General features: G+C 58.5%; 1 protein-coding gene across 4 annotated transcripts; it reads left to right on the top strand.

Annotated features, from left to right (window-relative positions):
* The first annotated feature begins 1,834 nt into the window (after nt 1-1,834).
* TTYH1 (tweety family member 1) lies at nt 1,835-19,924 on the top strand. Of its 4 annotated transcripts, XM_066374360.1 has the most exons (14): nt 1,835-2,033; nt 4,709-4,887; nt 6,745-6,856; nt 7,628-7,848; nt 11,532-11,627; nt 13,285-13,357; nt 14,057-14,132; nt 14,630-14,685; nt 14,854-14,946; nt 15,160-15,252; nt 18,382-18,524; nt 18,637-18,682; nt 19,385-19,465; nt 19,582-19,695. In XM_066374360.1, exons 1-13 carry the CDS (start codon nt 1,908-1,910, stop codon nt 19,421-19,423), a joined length of 1,353 nt encoding a protein of 450 aa, XP_066230457.1. In that variant the 5' UTR covers nt 1,835-1,907; the 3' UTR covers nt 19,424-19,465; nt 19,582-19,695. The 4 variants fall into 4 exon arrangements, with proteins under 4 accessions (XP_066230457.1, XP_066230455.1, XP_066230458.1 ...); XM_066374358.1 differs by lacking the exon at nt 19,385-19,465 and having other exon boundaries at nt 19,582-19,924; XM_066374361.1 differs by lacking the exon at nt 18,637-18,682 and having other exon boundaries at nt 19,582-19,746.
* The last annotated feature ends 605 nt before the right edge of the window (nt 19,925-20,529 follow it).

The raw sequence follows: 20,529 nt of genomic DNA on the forward strand, positions 1-20,529 counted from the left end.
ATGACAATAGAATTTGAAATGCTATTGGAATGTTATTCAGCCAAAAATCCTAGAAATAAGGGCTTGGAGACCACCCTGGAATAACCACCTGTCTTCCCCAGGAGTAACAGGCCCGGGGAACTAGATCAGGAGAAGGCCAAGCCAGCAAATCTCTGCCGGACAGCATGTCAGGTCTCCTGTATATGAGGATGAATATCTTGGGCGATTCTCTGAAGATACCAGAACACAGGCATGGGATGCAAACCTTGTGTGAGAGACAGAGAGCTGGACATGAGAGAAGGAGCCAGAATGAAACAAGAAAAAGGGAGATTCATTTTCCTGAGAGAATTGAAGGTGTGTGTGTGTGTGTGTGTGTGTGTGCGCGCGCGCGTGCACGCAGCTATCCTCACTCTCCCTTATCTCCATCATCACCATCACCATCATCATCTCATCATCAGCATAATTACTATCATCACCATCACCATCATCCTCACCATCATCATCACCATCAACACCACCATCACCATCATAATCACCATCATCACCATCACCATCCTCATCACCATCATCACCATAATCTTCACCATAATAATCATCATCACCATAATCATCACCATAATCATCACCATCATCACCATAATCCTCACCATAATCCTTACCATATCATCACCATCATCATCATTACCATAATCCTCGCCATCATCACCATCACTATCATTATCATTATCATTACCACCATCACCATCACCATCATCATCCCCTCCCCATCACCATTCTCATTATCATCATTATCATGACCATAAACACCACCACCACCACCTCCACCACGATTTTTCTCTGTAGTAATGGCATAAGCAACGACCCCCAATCCTTCCTCATGCATCTAGAACAAAATATTGGGATGAGCTAGGTGGAGAACTAACCTCCCCTTCTTCCTGACGCCCATGTAGTCCGCCCCCACAAGAATCGCCTAGTGTGGAGACCCCAAGTGGCAAAACCTAGCCCTGCTCCACAGGGTGGGGGACCCCTGGGCCAGATTCTGGGGCACCTTAGTTTTAGCTCAAACTCTAAGTGCCTAGGTGGTGGCGTCAAAGTTGCAGAGTCCTCCCCTCAAGCGTCTCCACTTGCCGGTATGTCAGTGTGGCCTGGTGGGCTCCTGTGTGACTCAACGCAGGTGGAGGCTGTGAGCGGCCAAGGGAACAGGGAGGGGCAGGGGACCCTTAGGCACACAGAGGGGCTCCTCCGGGGCGGTTCTTCAGCACCTGGAGGAACGCGTGGGTTCTGCGGTGGGAGGGGTCGCACGCAGTTGTGAGGGGTCCTCATCCGGGAATGCTGGTATGAGTGGTCTATACACTCAGAGGAGAGTTGGCGTTTGGAAGCTGTGCCCTTATACAGGTTTCTGTAGTTGTTTTTAAGCGGGAGAGGAGGCTGTTATCCAGATGGAGGCGTCCTTTACAGGTAAGAGCGCGTTGACATAGGCAAGGGAGGATTTTTTACTGATGCAACTGCCATTATTTGTAAGAGGCTGTGCAGGTACTAGCCACCTCTGCCCGGACGTGAGGGTTCTTCCTCGAGATAAAGGGATCGTTGTGTTGTAAGGTGACATAGTACGAGCGGCCTCACAGGGACGAGGATGTCGCGGTACCTGCGCGGGTGGCAGGTAGGAGCCGTGACCGGCGCGGGAGGAACGCCCGGGGCCCTCCGAGGCGCCGCAGTGCCCCCCGCGGCCGCCAGGGGCAGCACCGCGCCCGTGCCCTCCCCGCTCGCGCCTCCTCCCTGCTCCCCCCAATCTCCGCCCCCGCCCCCGCCCCCCCCCCCCCGCGCTCCTCTCCCCTGAGCCCCGCCAGACCCCGCTCCGCCTGCGCCCCGCTTCGCCACTGAGGCTCCCGCAGGCCCGGCGCCGGCCCCGCACGCCCTCCCCGGGGGCCATGGGGGCGCCCCCGGGCTACCGACCCTCTGCCTGGGTGCATCTTCTCCACCAGCTGCCCCGCGCCGACTTCCAGCTCCGCCCGGTGCCCAGCGGGTTCGCGCCCCAGGAGCAGGAATACCAGCAGGTGGGACCCGGCGCGGGGTCTGGGGGCGGGAGCTGGGGGCCCACGGGAGACGGGGGGCTGGGTGAGAGACCCTGCGTTCTCCGGCGGGGGGCCGGATTCCGACTTCGGGGTGTCTGAGGGCAGAGCGCGCGGGGCTCCCATACTTGGAGGCTCCTCTGGGACGGGGGCTGGGGGACCGGACCCCTTGCTGCTTAAATAAAGGAGAGCTAGGAGCCTGGACCCCTGAGTCCCCGAGGAGGCTCGGGACCGGGGATCCTTGTACTCCGGGTCCCTGAGAGCTGCCTGGGAGGCCAGGGTCCAGGGTCACCAGGGGGCTAAATGTCCTAAGAGATGACCCGTCTCTGACGGGATAGACAGTCAGTGAAGGTGGGACCCAGGAGAGAGGAACTGGATATGGTGGAGAAGAGGGAGGCTGGGGCGCCCCGGTTCTGGTTCTGGGACAGGACTGAGACCTGAAATGGAGAAGCGGGTGAGGGGGCCAGGGCCAGGGCCGGGGACATCAGGTGGAGGTGTTGGAAGAGAAGGCTGGGAGCCCGTCTCAGGACTGAAGGGGCGGTCAGGGCGCTGGAGGGGAGGAGGAGGGAGAGGGTTCGGTTCCGTTTGGGGAATGGAGGACAGAAACGGTTCCGGGGGGTGGGAAGCTTACAGAACCCGGGTCCCTGGGGAAGGGGACCCATCCTGGGTCAGCTGCAATAGGGGCCAAAGAACTGTCCCCTGACCCAGTTTAATTCAAGTCCTTGACTTTGAGATTAATGAGCAAAGCCTGGCTGAGCTGCAGCGGGTTGGAGGGGGGGGGGGGGGGTCCTGGTGAGGCCCGGGCTGGGTCCTGGTGAGGCCCGGGCTGGGTCCTGGGCCTGCCTGTGCGGGTGGCAGGACCCCTCAGATCTGCCCTGGGGAGCTCCTGGAACGGGCTGGGAATTGGAGAGCTTAGAAGGAGGGGTCCCAGAAAAGCGGAGGGGGGGGGGATGTGCGCTGTATTCTGAGCTATTTGGGTCACCGCTGTGCCAGTCTGAGCAGCGCCTCCCTGCCTGCTGCAGGCTCCCCCTCTCCCCACCACAGGGGGACCGCCAGCCCCTCTCCCCCAGCCTTCCAGTTACACAATCACAGCCTCCAACGCGGGTCCCAGTGCCTGCTTACGGCCACGGAGACCTTCCCAAGCGGGTGCCCACACAGCCGCACAGTGGGTCCCGGAGCAGTCACCGCCAGAGGCACACGGGGAGGCTCACGCCCCGCATCTATAGCCACGGTGCCACACTGGGACCGGAGGGCAGAGTCACACGCCCCAGAAGGGGACATTGCCCCCAGGGAAATCACTGCAGTGGGCACAGCGGAGAAACAGGGACTGACTCCGGGCTGGGGACACACACACACAGATATGTCCACTCACACTCACTTTACACATACACATATACACACATAGACATACTCACATACACCCATACACGCACTCATGTATACAGATACACACTCACACATACTTATACACACACTCGTGCACTCCATCACACTCACAGATGCACATACATGCTCACACATTAACACATACACACATTCTCACACTCATGCTCACATTCAATACATCACACCTACACACACACTTTCTCTTTTTCTCTCTCTCACACATACCACTGAAGACCCCTTTACATGCAAGGAATCGTGCCAGAAACACAGATGCCCACAGGTCACTCTCTCACACCTGAAGGTACAGGTGCTCTCTCTCACAGGACACACAAACACTGTCCACACACACACACACACACACATACACACTAAGAACAAAGGCAGAGACACTGGTTTAGGGGAAACAGAGTTTATGAGTGCAGAAGTCTGATCTGTCCACGATGTTGTCCCTACCATGCTGTGTGGTCCCAGGTAAAGCCCTGCCCCACTCTGGGCATCTGTGAGGATGACAATATGACAGGGCATCCACTGTAAAACCCTGCCTCCAGGAGAACTTCACACCTCTGCAAGGCTCTGCCAGCCACAGACAGGTCTCCCCTCCACACCCCACCTTGGTCCTCCAAGCCTTGGGTTCTACCTCTGTCTCTGTCCCCATCTGTCTCTCCCATCTCTGAGTCTCTCCTTTCCCATCTCTCTCTGAGTCAGCCTCCCTCCACCTTCCAGCTCTGTCTTCATTCAGTCTCCCTGTCTCCATCTCTGAGCCCCCCCTCCCTGAGGCTGTCACTCTGAGGCCATCAGGCCCCCCTCCCCGTGAGTCCCTGGGTGGCAGACTCATACTGTAGTGGGTGTGCAGAGCTCAGCAGCAGGGGACAGAGAGGGAGCAGCAGTGTGAAGTACCAACCAGCAGAGAGGAGGGAAGAGAAGGCTGCCCCCACCCCAGCCTCACACAAACACACACATCTCCAAGAACAGCCCCCCACCCCCACCCCCTGCCCTCCCACCACCACCTGATCCCACAGCTCTGGTACTACCTGGTTAAGAAGAAACACACAGCTCAGGGAGGGGAGGGCCCCTGCCACACATCACACAGCCCCAGTTCACAGCCCCAGCTGCCAGACCAGGGGGACTAGGTACCCCCTCTCTTTCCACAAACCTGAATACCACAGTCTGGGCTTACTCCTCCACCGAGATCCAGGGTGCACACCCCTCCCCACCCCCGCTGAGCAAGGGTGGAGCCTAGGCCCCTCTGAGGACTGATGTCACCCCTTCTCTAGGCCCTGTTGCTGGTGGCAGCCCTGGCTGGCCTGGGCCTGGGCCTGAGCCTCATTCTCATTGCTGCCTACCTCATCCGTGTCTGCTGCTGCCGGCCCCCAGAGCCCCCTGGCACCAAAAGCCCCCCACTCGGAGGAGGCTGCGTGACCTGGAGCTGCATCGCTGCCCTTCTCGTCGGCTGGTAATGGGGCCCCAGGGCGGGTGGGGACAGGGTTCTCCAAGCTCTCTGCGAGGCTTTCTGTGGTGTCCTAGAATCCCACCTCCACAGCAGGCAGAATTGTCCCCATAGGATGGATGGAGACACTGAGATTCAAGAGACATGACTTTCCCCAGGCGGTTGACCTCACAGCCAGGGGTTGGGGTTAAGAGCTGGGAGGTCAGACTGCAGGGGTTTTATTGGCTCTGCCGCTGAACGGTTATATATAGTCCCTCCCGGCCTCAGTTTCCACATCTCTAAAATGAGTGTTATGATAACATCCACCTCCTCCTTATAAGATTGAATGAGAGAAGGTGCAGCCACTGGCTCACAGCTGGACTCGGTAAATGTTAACCAGTGACGTCATGTGTTAACTCATTCATTCAACAACCGGTCCTGGAGTCCCTCCTCAGTGCCAGTAGATACTGACCAAGCCTGGCAAGGTCGCAGCCCTCATGGTGCTGGTGTTCTGGTCCGGAAGACAGGCAACAACCTCCTCTGGGCCCTCTCTCTCTCCTGGCAGTAACCCTGCTGGACTCAGGGGTGTCACTACTAGTTTTGAAAGAGAATGGTCCAGAGAGAGAGAGAGAGACAACGCCACATTTCAAGGCCACGTGGCCCAGGTGACCGAGTGGAGTCTCGGACCCTCAACCCACCGGGACACCCGCAGGGGAAAAAGGAGAGGAGGGTTTGGTACACAGCCCTGGCGGTAGGGCCGCCCCCACCGGGAGAGGACAGCTGTCCTATCCCGCAGATTAGGGCCCGGACAGTCCTGCCCAGACCCGGGGGAGTGGCCCGGAAGCCGGTGCTCCCATTCCGGCCCAGGCCGGGCTTGCCCACTCCATGCTGCAAGGAGCAGTCTGTGTGTTTGGGGGTGGGGGGTGGGAGGCGGGTATGTGGGAGAGGCGACTGGGCGGCCTGTATCCAAGATGTTTCTTCTCAGGGCTCTCCTGAGCGTGGGGGTGGACAGGGGAGGCGGACAAAGGCCCGGTGGGGGAGAGACACGGCCGGCCCCCGCGGTCTGGGAACAAGAGCAGCTTTGTGGGTCTAAGAACAATGGGCGGGGGCGGGGGCGGGGGCGCGGGCGTCGGGCCTGGGGGTGGGGGCCTGCTCTGCTCGGCTGGGAACCCGGAGGGCGTCCGGCTCCCTCCGCCTCGGTCTGGCCTTGGCCACTCCGCGAAGGGACCCACAGGGGTAGGGGGGAGAGGGGAGGATAGGGCCGATTCAGGCCCCACAATGGAGCTTTGTGAGTTGGCCCGGGGAAGGGGGGGGGGGGGGCGCCGGCTCCTGGCCTGTCGACCCACATTCCCTTGCTTGGCTCCCAGCTGGCCAGAAGCTTGGGTCCCGGGGGTGGGGGGTGTCCGGGAGTTCCAGGCTCGGCTCTCATCCCTAGGAAACCCCAGGATGGGGGGGGGGGGACGGCTGCACCCTTCAGGGACAAGTACTGGGCACCCCGGATGTTTGGGAAAGGACGGAGGGGCTGGGCCTGGGGCCACCTGTCCTGGGATGGGAGGACAGGTCCTCCCAGGGCTGGGCGTTACAAGGGTTCCGCTCCGGTGAGGTGCGAGTTAAATCTGGGCCCCCGCCCCTCGCCACTCCACCTCCATTAGCATCACAATGACGTCCCTCGGGTCGGGGGAGTGAGGTTTTCCTGTTACCGTGGCAACTGGGGGTGGGGGGGGGGGCAGGCAGCAGACGATCTTTTCCCACGTTGGGCTCGGCCAATGGGGTAGGGGTGGGGGTGGGAGGCGGGATTGGGTGGGTGAGGAGGAGGAAGGGGCGGCGGCCCCCCTTCCACCCCGGGTCTCAAGACCCGTTGTGATTTCCCGTCCCTCCTCACAGTGCGGGCATCGGCATCGGTTTCTATGGCAACAGCGAGACCAGCGATGGGGTGGCCCAGCTGAGCTCCGCACTGTTGCACGCCAACCACACGCTGAGCGCCATTGACCACCTGGTGAGGGCTGAGCAGCGACCAGCCCCCAACACCCACACTAGGTCCCCATACAGTGACGAGGGCCCCATTCCCCCAGAATAAAATCCAAACCCAGAGGCGAGCCCCAAAACCTGCAATTCAGGCCCCGGGGCTCAGAATTTCAGCCTGTACAGCGGACCCCCACCCACCCTGACTACAAATCAGGGTTTCATACACGACTCCCTTCCACAAACCACAGCCCAGATCTGGGACTCTAAGAATCAAACCCGGACCCGTGCTCACACTCAGCCTCAGCCCTGGACTTCAACTCCTAGCCCAAACCAGACAGAGACCAAACACCAGTGACCCCCACCCTTGCCCCCAGGTCAGATCCAGACCTGATTCTTGGCCCAAATGCCAACTTGGGGACAGCTGTGCTGAGACTCAGGAACCAGACCCAGGGCTCACACCCATCCTCCGTCCTAGGACAAGACCCAGCCTGGCTCAGGCCTCAGATTTCATGTCCCATACAGAGCCTGGACCGTGGAACCCAGGCGAAACCCCAGACTTGGGAAGGCAGATGTGAACCTCAGACCTGGGACCCCTGAATCTCTGCCTGGGGCTCAAGCCACTGACCACCCAGAAGTTCTGATGGAGACCGGGCAGCCCCCTCCGTCCCTTCCTCAATCACAGACTCCCTAGCCTCAGATCTCAGACTCTTCCCATTGCTCATCTAACTTCACAACCCCGCCCCCCACCCTTGGGCACCCTGGGAACGCCCTGCCCTGACCACAGACCCACCCCTGCATCCAGGTGTTGGAGACGGTGGAAAGGCTGAGCGAGGCGGTGAAGACAGAGCTGACCACGCTGGAGGAGGTGCTCACACAGCGCACAGAGCTGGTGGCTGCTGCCCGTGGGGCCCGGCGGCAGGCAGAGGCGGTGGCCCAGCAGCTCCAGGGCCTGGCCTTCTGGCAGGGGGTGTCCCTGAGCCCCCTGCAGGTGGCCGAAGATGTGTCCTTTGTGGAGGAATACAGGTGGGCAGGGGTTTTCAATCTGGGGGAGATTGTGCTCCCGGGGGGCATCTGGCAATGTCTGGAGACAAAAGTTGGTTGTCATGCCTAACCAGGCAGTGGTGCAGTGAATGGAGCATCGGACTGGGACACGGAGGACCCTGGTTCAAAACCTCGAGGTCACCAGCTTGAGCGTGGGCTCATCTGGTTTGAGCAAGGCTCACCAGCTTGAGCCCAAGGTAGCTGACTTGAGCAAGGGACCACTCGGTCTACTGCAGCCCCACGGTCAAGGCACATATGAGAAAGCAATCAATGAACAACTAGGGTGCCACGACAAGGAATTGATGCTTCCCATCTCTCTCTCTTCCTGTCTGTCTGTCCCTATCTATGACTTTCTATCTCTGTCAAAAAAAAAAAAAAGGTAGTTTTCACAACTAGGTGTCTGGGAGGTCGAGGATGCTGCTCACCATCTTACAGTGAGTGCATTAGATGGTCCCCATGAGGGTGGTCCATGCCCATTGTTAGTAGTGACGAGGCTGAGGAGCCCTGCTGCTGAGAGACAGACCAAGAGATGTCTACCTCCACCCCCCCCCAACCCCCCCAAGTACTCATCGTTTGCCCAGTCCCTTCATGTACCCACTCACCCACTCTTTCCCTGACTTCCCCATTTATTAATTCACTCTTGCTCTCACTCACTTCTGGACTGCCCTGCTCACTAGTTCACCCCCTGGGTCATCCACCTGACACCTGTATCCACTCAACAGATAGCACCTTTTGGGTGAGAGAGATAGCAGCCCACGTGGTTAGGAACTTGTGTTCTGAAGTTAGCCAGGGCCTAATCTTGTGACCTTAAACCAGTCTTCTCCAGCTCTGTGCCTCAGTGCCCCCATCTGTGAAGTAGGAATAATGGGTGGCACCCCTTCCCCCTCAACAGGTTCTTGAGGATCCAATGAGCTGACATCAGTCAGGTCCTTATAATAACAACGAGCACGCACTATACAGGTGTTTGTAAAATGTCAGGTTTTATAAGGCAGAGCAATGATCAAAGCAGAGAGGGATTCCTGCCATCTTCCAGTCTTCCGAGGGGAGGGGGACCAGTCATTGAATTGAATGTCTTACGTAGTAGGGTGGAAAGAGCTTTGGAGAAAGTTAAGCAAGAGAGGGAGGGGGTGGGCTTCACACACAAGCTGCCAGTTTGAATGAGGAGTCCTGGGAGGCCAGGCTGAGGAGGGGACATTGGAAGGAGAGGAGGGATTGGTAGGCAGACATCTGGGACAGCCACCCTTCCCAGCGCCACCATGATGAAGTCCTCGTTCCTTTATCCATTAAGAGTTATTTCTTTCATTCATCCAAAAAGACACCTTCAGAGGGCCCAGCCCAGGTGTAGGGGGAGAAAGGACAGACTCAGTCCTGCCTGGGTTCTGTGCTTCAGATGGAGGGGGGCACACGGGGCTGAGGCAGGTCAGGAGGAGGATGCCCCGTGGGGCATCAACCAGAACCTGGCTGCCTGAGAGTCCAGGTTCTGCGTGGTGGCCATGCCCAGGGGCCGCACAAGCTGGCCTCCACCCCTCTTACAGGTGGACGTGAGGTTGCCGTGCAGACCACGCCAGTATGAAGGGAACCAACAGCAACAGTAAATACCTTCTAGAGGAACCAACACCAGCGTATATGGCACTTTCTAGTCCCTCAGACAAACAATGTGGCCTGTTTCCTGGAAAGAAATCAGCCCCCAGGAGGGAGGGAGAGCTTTGCTGGCTGGCAGGGCAGAGTTCACAGAGGCTTACAGCAGGTGTTCACAGCAGCTTAGAGCAGGACTGGCCGCCTGCCCATGAAGGAGTGGGCATAAAGCTGGTGGCATGAACTGGCAACGGGGACGGGGGAGCCAAGACCTGTAGGTCACCTGAGGACACTCAGGTACCCCAGCTCCTGCACATGCTATGGACTCACACACTCTCTTCTCACCAGTCAGGGTGAATTACTATTCATTAATACTGCCTTTTTTTTTTTTTTTTTGCATTTTTCCGAAGCTGGAAATGGGGAGGCAGTCAGACAGACTCCCGCATGTGCCCCGATCGGGATCCACCCAGCATGCCCACCAGGGGGCGATGCTCTGCCCATCTGGGGCGTTGCTCTGTTGCCACCAGAGCCATTCTAGTGCCTGAGGCAGAGGCCATGGAGCCATCCTCAGTGCCCAGGCCATCTTTGCTCCAATGGAGCCTCAGCTGCGGGAGGGGAAGAGAGAGAAAGAGAGGAAGGAGAGGGAGAGGGGCGGAGAAGCAGATGGGCACTTCTCCTGTGTTCCCTGGCCGGGAATCGAACCCGGGACTCCTGCACGCCAGGCCGATGCTCTACCACTGAGCCAACTGGCCAGGGCCAATACTGAATTCTTAAGAAACATTTAAAGTCCCTTTATTCATGGTCGAGCTGATATGTACGCGTGTCCACATGCCTAGCCCTCTTCTAAGTGCTTTACCTGTTCTTACTCATTAGCCTCATGGCAACCGTTAGAAGTAGGTGCTGGCCTGACCAGGCAGTGGCGCAGTAGATAGAGCGTCAGAATGGGACGCGGAGAACCCAGGTTCAAAACCCCGAGGTCACCGGCTTGAGTGCGGGCTCATCTGGTTTGAGCAAGACTCATCAGCTTGAGCCCAGGGTCACTGGCTTGAGCAAGGGATACTCACTGTGCTGTAGCCCCCCAGTCAAGGCACACATGAGAAAGCAATCAATGCACAACTAAGGAACTGCAGTGAAGAATTGATGCTTCTCATCTCTCTCCTTTCCTGTCTGTCTGTCCCTATCTGTCCCTCTCTCTGTCTCTGTCACACACACACACACACACACACACACACACACACAAATGTTTAAAAAAAAAATCAAGAAGCCTGACCAGGCAGTGGTGCAGTGGATAGAGCGTTGGACTGGGATGTGGAGGACCCAGGTTCGAGACCCTGAGGTCCCCAGCTTGAGCGCAGGCTCATCTGGTTTGAACAAAGCTCACCAGCTTGGACTCAAGGTCACTGCTTGAGCAAGGGTTTACTCAGTCTGCTGAAGGCCCACAGTCAAGGCACATATGAGAAAGCAATCAATGAACAACTAAGGTGTCTCAGTGAAGTGACAAACTGATGATTGATGCTTCTCATCTCTTTCCGTTCCTGTCTGTCTGTCCCTATCTATCTCTGTCTCTGTAAAAAAAAAAAGAAAAAGAAAAAGAAAAAGAAAGAAAGAAATTAATAAGAAAAAATAAATAAAGAAGTAGGTGCTGTTCTCCCCCCACCACCACCCACCCCCATTACAGGCAGGGAAACTGAGGCACAGGAGGCAGGAGACATGACACACAGCTAAGTGAGGACCCATCTGCAGACATGGCACCCTTAGGTGTTCCACTCTGCAGGAGTGGGGGGCTGGGGTCCAAGGCCATATCACATGTGCAGGGTCACGAGTCACAGAGGTCGTGGGTGGTCCAGTCAGGGTGTGACCCCAGGTGCTCCGACCCTGAGACCTGTGCTTTTTAGAGAAGGCGAGGTGGCCCGCCCCTCCAGTGTACCTGTTTCACAAGTGAGCTGGGCTGTGGCCTGGAGACCTGGGGACAGGCAGAGATGAGCGTCACCATGGGGGTGCCATCACCTTGTGCTGAGTCTGGGAGCCTGGGTGGTGGCCGGAAGGCTGGATTTGCTTCTTCAGCTGCACCCTTGTGTCCCCCCCCCCAGGTGGCTGGCCTACGTGCTCCTGCTCCTCCTGGAGCTCCTGGTCTGCCTCTTCACCCTCCTGGGCCTGGCAAAGCAGAGCAAGTGGCTGGTGATCGTGTAAGTCTGAGTGCCCTCGGCACACACGGGCCACAGCCCAGGGGGGCTGAGTGCCATCCCACAGCGCTCTTGAGAGAGGGACCATGGGCCTCCTGGGCTCGCTCTGGTTTGTTCCTTTGTCTTACAAACCTCCACGACCTCCATGGAGTTCCCAGGCTGGGCTGGCCGGCACATAGAGAGAGATCAGACCTGGAGCCTCCCAGAAGGGGCGGGCAGACCTGCAAACAGGCCCCATGTAGTGGGAAGCGCAGGAAATCCCAATACAGTGCATATAGGCAGTGAGGCTTGTGCTGAGGATGTGGCGGTGAGCTGATATCCACGGAGGGCCATGAACGACGATTCCTTCAATTGTCACAATAACCTGTGGAGGAGGGCCCTGTCAGGAGCCCATCGTGCAGATGAGGGACCAGAGGTTGGAGACGACAAAGTCTGAGGCTGCGTGGCCATGATGTGGCGTTGGGGTTCATTCGCATGCCCCACACTCCTCTGGAACCCTCACACTGACCCCATCAGGATGGGAAGATCAGGGCTCAGAATGGTTGGGCCACTTGCCCAGGGATGCCCAGCCAGGAAGTGCTGGAGCTACAGTCAACTCAGGCCAGCCTGCCCCATTTGGAGGAGCCCTTGCTTCCTCCCTGCCGCTGGGGTGGTGACGAATGGGGGATGGTTTATTATACTGGTGGCCACCATTGTCTCCACACTCACCCTAGGATAAGAGATTCTGCCAGTCCCATCTACGCCCCCCTGAGGCTCGAAGACAGTCAAAGATGGCCCTTGTTGGTCAGGGCCGTCGTTTGGACCCCCAGATTCCCTTTTCTTCCCTCTTTTTTTGTATTTTTCTAAAGTGAGAAGCAGGGAGGAAGAGAGACAGACTCTTGCATGTGCCCAACCGATATCCACCCGCAAGCCCACTACTGGGCGATGCCCTGCCCATCTGGGGCGTTGCTCTGCTGCAACTGGAGCCATTCCAGCACCCGAGGTGGAGGCCATGGAGACATCCTCAGCACCCGGGTCAACTTTGCTCCAATGGAGCCTTGGCTACGGGAGGGGAAGAGAGAGAAAGGAGAGGGGAAAGGGTGGAGAAGCGGATAGGCGCTTCACCTGTGTGTCCTTAACAGGAATCGAACCCGGGACTTCCACATGCCAGGCCGACGTTCTATTGCTGAGCCAACAGGCCAGGGCCCCAGGTTCCCTTCTTGCTTGCTACCCACCATCCAGTGCTAATTTCAGGCCTGGAGCTGTCCCCACCCCTGGGAGGGGTGGTCTTGGCAAGCAGGTGGCTGACCAAGGGAGAAGTTGGGAGTGTGCTTGGGAAAAGTGGGGTTTTGCAGAATTGAAAGCCAGGAAATGGGGTCCAGCGCTGGACAGGTGCCCCTTCAGAGTCTCAGAGGACATGGGGCAGAGCTAAGCTGAACCCTGCCACCCCAGGGCCCTTCTCACTGCCCCCCACCTCTCTGGGCAGGGAGCAGATGTTCAGTTTGACATCAGCAACCACAGGTCCATCTCCCCTCCTCCAACTTCTCTGCCCCTAATTCTGACCCTCCAGGCTGCAGAGGTTGAAGTAGAGCTGTGATGAGATTTGGGGTGGGGGAAGGGAAGAGGCAAAGTGGAGAGATTCAGAACTCTAGAACCCCAAGTCCAATCCTTCCCCGCACAGGATGACAGTGATGAGTCTCGTGGTTCTTGTCCTGAGCTGGGGCTCCCTGGGCCTGGAGGCAGCTACAGCTGTGGTGAGTGCAGAGACCAGGTGGGGTTCAGTGCCTTAGGTCCTGAGAGGAAGGACTTGGTGGCCAGGGTCACAGGTTCTGAGGTGTGAGGCTGGTTTTATAAATCCCGAAAGGCTGGGATCTGGACACTTGGGTCTGAAGGAAGAGGGGCTGAAGGCCTGGGTTCTTTTCTTTCTTTCTTTCTTTATTTATTTATTTATTTATTTATTTATTTATTTTTGTATTTTTTTGTATTTTTCTGAAGCTGGAAACGGGGAGGCAGTCAGACAGACTCCCGCATGCACCCGACTGGGATCCACCTGGCACGCCCACCAGGGGGCGATGCTCTACCCATCTGGGGCGATGCTCTGTTGTGACCAGAGCCATTCTAGCACCTGAGGCAAAGGCCATAGAGCCATCCTCAGCACCTGGGCCAACTTTGCTCCAATGGAGCCTCAGCTGCGGGAGGGAAAGAGAGAGACAGAGAGGAAGGAGAGGGGGAGGGATGGAGAAGCATATGGGCACCTCTCCTGTGTGCCCTGGCCGGGAGTCGAACCCAGGACTTCTGCACGCCAGGCTGACGCTCTACCACTGAGCCAACCGGCCAGGGCGAGGCCTGGGTTCTTGATGGGAGGGAGGGAGCTGGGGGCACTGAGTCCGCAGGAGAATGGCATTGGGGCAGTTTCTGGTCTGACCTCCCCCCCTTCCTGCTGCCTCTCTCAGGGTCTCAGTGACTTCTGCTCCAGTCCGGACACCTACATCCTGAACCTGACCCAGGAGGAGACTGGGCTAGACTCAGGTGACCGCATTGATCTGGTGCACACCCGGGATGCTCAGGCCTCTGTGCCCAGTCCTGCCTGGGGTAGGGAAGAGGGTGCCCAGTGTAAGCCAGTCTTGCCCTACCCTGAAGCTCACAGCACCTACTGGGTGGGCTGGAAGAGACTGGGGGCGGAAGACGCTGGGCTCGGGAGAGGGCGGGGCCTGAGGGATGGAGGCTTGGTCTCCTCTGAGACACTAGCGGGGAGTACAGTATAATCACGCAGAGGACCTCAGAAGCAGGAGCTCCCACGGAGTGTGGAGACCTGCGTGTTTTGGGTTATGGCCCGAGCAGAAGCTTTTAGGGACTGGGCGAGTGGCCAGTCTCAGAACGCCAGGCCACTGGAACCGCAGGAGGGTCCTGAGCAGGGTACAGGGCCCCTGGTCCTGAGAGTGGAAAGACAGGGTCGGTCCCCAACGCCTTCCCTCAGGGAGGCCCCGCCCAACTCACGGCCTACCCCTCTCCCCCTCCCGCCTCAGACATCCTGAACTATTATTTCCTCTGCAACCAAGCCGTCTCCAACCCCTTTCAACAGGTTAGGGCCGCGGCCAGGGATCCGGGGTGAGGAGGGCAGGGCTGGGGCCTGGACTTAGGGGCTCTGCGGGAGGATGAAGGCGCCAGGGGCCCCAGTCCCGTGTCCCGAGAGAGGAGTGGGCCGGCGGCGTGGACCACTGGGTCTTCCTCTCTCCCTGTGTTCCCGCAGAGGCTGACTCTGTCCCAGCGAGCTCTGGCCAACATCCACTCCCAGCTGCAGGGCCTGGAGCGGGAAGCCGTGCCCCAGTTCCCTTCCGCGCAGGTCCCCACACCCCATCCACCCGGGCTCCCAGGGCGACCGCCCGAACCGCACATGAGGGGGTGGGCGGGGCCCGAGGGTGGGCGGGGCCCTGAACGGGAGGACCGGCCCTTGAGGGAGGGGTTTTCAAACGACGGGGCGTGGTTTGTCTGTGGGGGCGGGGCCCGGCGACAGTCCTAAGGAGTAGATGGGATAACAGCCCTCCCTCCACCGCAGAAACCTCTGCTGTCCTTGGAGGAGACTCTGAATGTGACTGAGGGAAACTTCCACCAGTTGGTGGCACTACTGCACTGTCGAGGCTTGCACAAGGTGACTCCTGACCCCTCCCCACATTCTCTCGGGGAGCCTTGGCCTGGGCCCTGAAGGGCCTCCCTCTCCCCCTTCTTCTTCCGCTTCTGCCCTCCCTTTCTCCTCTCCTCTTTCCTTTCCCCCTAAAGGTGGTGCAGCTTAGCGAACTCTGGAGCAAGACTGCCTGGGGGTTCAGTCCCAGCTCTTTATCTCAGGCAAGTCACTGACTGCTCTGTGCCTCAGTTTCCTCACTTATAAAACTGGGATTCAGGGGTGAATCCCTGTACATCTCACGTGCAGTGCATGCTGTCATCGGGCTGAGGCAGGGGTGGGCAGGACACCCTGGAGAAAGAGTGCTTGGTGTCCTGCAATCTCCTTCTAGGCTGGACTCTGATATGGGCTGTGTGGCCACCACCGGCTTGTGCACGTCGGTCCCCTGCATCTAGGTTTCCTCGCCTGTGGAATGAGGAAGCCGGTACCTGCTTTACTGGGTGGTGGTGAGGATCCAGGAGAAAATGAGTCTTCCCTTTGCGTGCACATAGGCTTGACTGAGTGCAGGCTCTAGTCTATGGTATTTTCGCGGTGGTGACTCACCTAGCCCTCATCAGTGATGCTATCTATCAGGACAGAACTGCTGTTATTGTCTGTTTTACAGACTTGGATTATAAGGTACATAGGGCTGGGTCACCCAAGGTTGCACGGCTGGCCCATGCACACCACAGAGATGAGGACCTGGCACAGGGTTCTTGTGTGCGCACGCGCGGTCTCTCTCTCTCTCTCTCTCTCTCTCTCTCTCTCTCTCTCTCTCTCAATCTCTCTTGTTGCCCTAAGTCACCCACTCCTGACCTCTCTGCTTCCTGACTCTCTTTATTCACTGTCTGACGCCCCAGCCCCCAACCCCAAGGGCCTGCTGCAGCTCCGGCCTGTGTCTGCTGAACACACACCCCTCCTCTTCCTGTCTGTGGCCTTGGGCCCTGGACTGGGGCTGCCAGATTCAGCTAACAAAAATACATCTTTACTCTGAAGCATGTGCCAACCATACTGGGGAGACACTTGCACTAAGTGTCTGTTGTTGCTGGGCATCTGGAAATTAAATCTAACAGGGTGTCCTGTGTCTGATCTGGCAACCTGCCCCATGGGGGTGGGGTGGGGGAAGAAGACCCATCTCTCCCATAGGACGGTTCTGAGTGGCTCCAGAAGCCAGCACTCTGACAATGGGTTGTGGGGGAAGGGAGCACTGAGTCAGCAGTCAAAGCTGCTGAATACCCGAGCTGAGCAAGGTGGGGTGTCCTCCAAGGCTACACTGCTCTGTATTCAAATGGCCCACACATTTCTCTATGGTACAGTTGGACACTGGGCTGAATTACAGCCCAGGGTTCCTCGTGAAGAAGAGAAGGGGCCCTGGCTGGTTAGCTCAGCAGTTGAACGTCAGCCCGGTGTGTGGAAGTCCCAGGTTTGATCCCTGGCCAGGGCACACAGGAGAAGCACCCATCTGCTTCTCCACCCCTCCCCCTCTCCTTTCACTCGGTCTCTCTCTTCCCCTCCCGCAGCCAAGGCTCCATTGGAGCAGTTGGCCCAGGCACTGAGGATGGCTCCATGGCCTCCGCCTCAGGTGCTAGAATGACTCCAGTTGCAACAGGTCAATGCCCCAGATGGGCAGAGCATCGCCCCCTAGTGGGCATGCCGGGTGGATCCCGGTCAGGCACATGCGGCAGTCTGTCTCTCTGCCTCCCTGCTTGTCACTTCAGAAAAATACAAAAGAAAAAAAGGAAGGGAAGGGAAGAAGGAGGGGAGCAGGTTAGATTCTCTGCCCTGCACTCAGGCACCATGGGACCCTATACCTCCCCCATCTGGCCCTCACTCTCGGGTTTCCCTATATGAAAATCAGGATGAGGGACCTCAAGGATGACGTGGCAGTAGGCTGGGCTCTGACACCTGACACACGTGGTTCCAATGCCAGCTCTGCTCCTTCCAGGCTGTGTCCCTGACAGCCCCTCCCTCGGTTTCTGTACCCCCCTCCCCACCGCACCCTCCTCACATGCCACACAGCAGCTCAAGCCAGGAACCTTGGAGATCCCTTTTGCTTTTTGTCCTCACCTCCATCAGCCATTCTGCCAGCAAGCTCTGCTAGCCCTTGTTCTGAAACCACTCCGGGGTCTGAGCACTGCTCACACCAGCACCCATCATAGCTGCCCTGGCCCTCACCCTGCTCACCTCCGGCCCTGTGGCCAGAGCCTTTTCCCTGCACCCACCCCATCCCCACCTCCATCTGCCCTCTCAGCAACAGCCAACAGCTGGGTGAGCCTTTTAAACACAGTCCACAATCCGATCAAGTTCTTCTGCCGCCTGAACCCCTCCAGTGATTCCACGGCACGGGGATTAATGTCTCCGCTCCTCGGTGGTGCGTGTGGTTGGCCCCGTCTGGTCTTGTCTCATCTCAGCCCCTTGCACCCCCTCATCCAGGAGGTCACAGCAGCCTGCAGGCATGTCTCAGTGCTCCCAGACCACACCTGGGCCCAGCTCCGTTCCCTTGGTGCCAGCGGGGCTGTAAGGCCCCAGGACTGCCTTCGTCACCAGCGGGCTCAGGAGAGGCCCTTGGCCCATCCTCTGTTGATGTGTGGGGTCTGGGCAGTCCATCAAAGGGGATCCTGATTATTCCCAGGGATGACAGCTGGCATTTATCAAATGCACACTATGTGCAAGGTGCCTTTTCAACCCAGGGAAGTGTTTCACTGGGTGTTGTTCCAGGCCAGAGATTTTGCCCAGGGGACACTGGACAATGTGTGGGGACATGTTTGCTTGTCACAGCTGGGCAGGTGCTACTGGCATCTAGTGGGTGTGGGTGGGGTGGAGGGTTCTCAGTGATGGACTGGACGGACAAGAGGCCAAGATTTGAGGTCCTACCTGTGGGTGTGATAATGACAGTGACCACAGCACCTACTGTGTGCTGAGTACTTTCTGTGTGCCAGCTCTCTGCTAAGCAAGTATGATGGGGTTGGGGGGAAACTGAGGCACAGAGAGGTTGAGTGACTTGTCCAGCATGGCACAGCTTGGGGGAAGGGGCAGCCTCAGTGTTGCACAGTGTGTGTGGGGAGAGAGAGGACACTGCTTGCCGATTGCTGATGCCCGCCCCTGCCCCCCCCCCCCCAGGATTACAGCACAGCCCTGCGGGGCCTGTGCGAAGACACCCTGGAAGGCCTGCTGTTCCTGCTGCTCTTCTCCCTCCTGTCCGCGGGGGCCCTGGCCACCACCCTGTGCAGCCTGCCTCGTGCCTGGGCCCTGTTCCCATCCAGGTCAGGAGGGGAGACGACACATGGCAGGGCGGGGTGTTGGTCTTGTTGGAGGGTCAGCCTCCTGATGGATTTCCCATCCTCCTTCTCTGTCACTCCTTCCATCGCACCCCAGTGACGACTACGATGATACAGATGATGATGATCCTTTTAACCCTCAGGTATGGGACTCCCCGGTCTGAGGGAGGAGGCGGCTGGGGGCCCAGACTCCCGGGTCTGAGGGAGGAGGCGGCTGGGGGCCCGGACTCCCGGGTCTGAGGGAGGAGGAGGTCAGGGGGCCCAGACTCCCGGGTCTGAGGGAGGAGGCAGCTGGGGGCCCAGACTCCCGGGTCTGAGGGAGGAGGCGGCTGGGGGCCCAGACTCCCGGGTCTGAGGGAGGAGGCGGCTGGGGGCCCGGACTCCCGGGTCTGAGGGAGGAGGCGGCTGGGGGCCCAGACTCCCGGGTCTGAGGGAGGAGGCGGCTGGGGGCCCGGACTCCCGGGTCTGAGGGAGGAGGAGGTCAGGGGGCCCAGACTCCCGGGTCTGAGGGAGGAGGCGGCTGGGGGCCCGCACTCCCGGGTCTGAGGGAGGAGGCGGCTGGGGGCCCAGACTCCCGGGACTGAGGGAGGCGGTGGCGGGGGGGCCCGGACTCCCGGGTCTGAGGGAGGAGGAGGTCAGGGGGCCCGGACTCCCGGGTCTGAGGGAGGAGGCGGCTGGGGGCCCAGACTCCCGGGTCTGAGGGAGGAGGCGGCTGGAGGCCCGGACCCCCAAACCTGAAGGAGGCTGGGGGCCTGGACCCCTGGGTCTGAGGGAGGAGGCTGGGGGCCCACGCTACAAAGCAGGTCCCCGTGTCCTGCCGTCCTCTGACCCCGAATGCCCGACAGGAATCCAAGCGCTTCGTGCAGTGGCAGTCATCTATCTGAGCCCCTCCTCCATGCCCGACAGGAGCCTGCCCCCCCTCCCTGGTGAGCGGCCAGAGGGACACCCGTTTTCAAAGCTGGCCTCCGCCCTCCTCTCCCACTCTGGGCACAGCGGTGGCTGCAGTGCCAGCATCTGGTGCCCCGTCTGTCTCTCTCTGCAGCTCCTTCCCTGGCTGCCGCAGAGGACCCCACTAACCCAGCCTGACTGGGCACCCACCACTAACACGGCCTATGGCCACGGACACCCCAGACAGGCCTGCCTCCCTGCCCTGCCCCCTCTACGCGCCCTCAGCCCTGGAAGAAGGCTGACAGGCCATGCCAGGGGAAGGGGCTGGCCAGAGAGAAGGCCCCTCCTCCTTGGTCTCCAGGTCCATCCTTGAAGGGACTGGAGCGCCCCCTGCCCCCACTCCCGCGTGCACCAGTGGGCTTAGGGCCCCTGATCTCAACGTGTGGCACTAACTTGGGAATGGGTTGATTTGAAATAAAAGGGAAGACTTTATTTTACAAGCAGCTGGGTCCTTTCTATTTCTTCCCTCCCAGTCTTGGCCTCCTATTGGGAACAGGAAAACCCACTGCTTCAGGTCGGCTTCCTGGCTGCCAGGCGTTCAGCAGCACTTCCAAAGGGATTGCTATTTTTAAAAAATTACTTTCCCCCCCCAGATTCTAAAAGCAGTACACGCGTCCCAACACAGGAAGACAGCCATCCCTGGAACAGACTAGACAGCCTAGAAATAGACCTCGGTGTGTATACAGATGACAGAAGACAGAGTCCCAGTAGGGGGCAGAAAGGACTGGTTGGTGTCACAGAACGGCTAATGTGATTGGCTCTCCATCTGGAAGAAAGCGCTCTCCATACAAGATGGGTTAAAAATCTAAATGTAGGCAAGGGACAGCAGTGTTTCAAGAGAAAAAGAGAATTCTATATAATCTAGGTCCTGCTTAGATGGGGTGGATTTTAAACAAGACAGCCTAAAGTTAGAAAGAAAAAGGTAATCTACTTGACAAATGGTGGACTGACAAAAACACGATAAAAGAGCAAATGGATAGTCTGGGGGAAACTATGTTGTTCTTCTAAAAAATACATATAGCAAAGAAACAGAGGCCATTTT

This window comes from Saccopteryx leptura, chromosome 3, assembly GCF_036850995.1.
Source record: "Saccopteryx leptura isolate mSacLep1 chromosome 3, mSacLep1_pri_phased_curated, whole genome shotgun sequence".
Lineage (NCBI taxonomy): Eukaryota > Metazoa > Chordata > Mammalia > Chiroptera > Emballonuridae > Saccopteryx > Saccopteryx leptura.

Coding starts and splice junctions, on each gene's coding strand:
- TTYH1 (XM_066374358.1), top strand. CDS start 1,908: ATGGGGGCGCCCCCGGGCTACCGACCCTCTGCCTGGGTGCATCTTCTC. Junction 13,358..14,056: donor TGGAGGCAGCTACAGCTGTG/GTGAGTGCAGAG, acceptor TGCCTCTCTCAG/GGTCTCAGTGACTTCTGCTC. Junction 15,253..18,381: donor ACTGTCGAGGCTTGCACAAG/GTGACTCCTGAC, acceptor CCCCCCCCCCAG/GATTACAGCACAGCCCTGCG.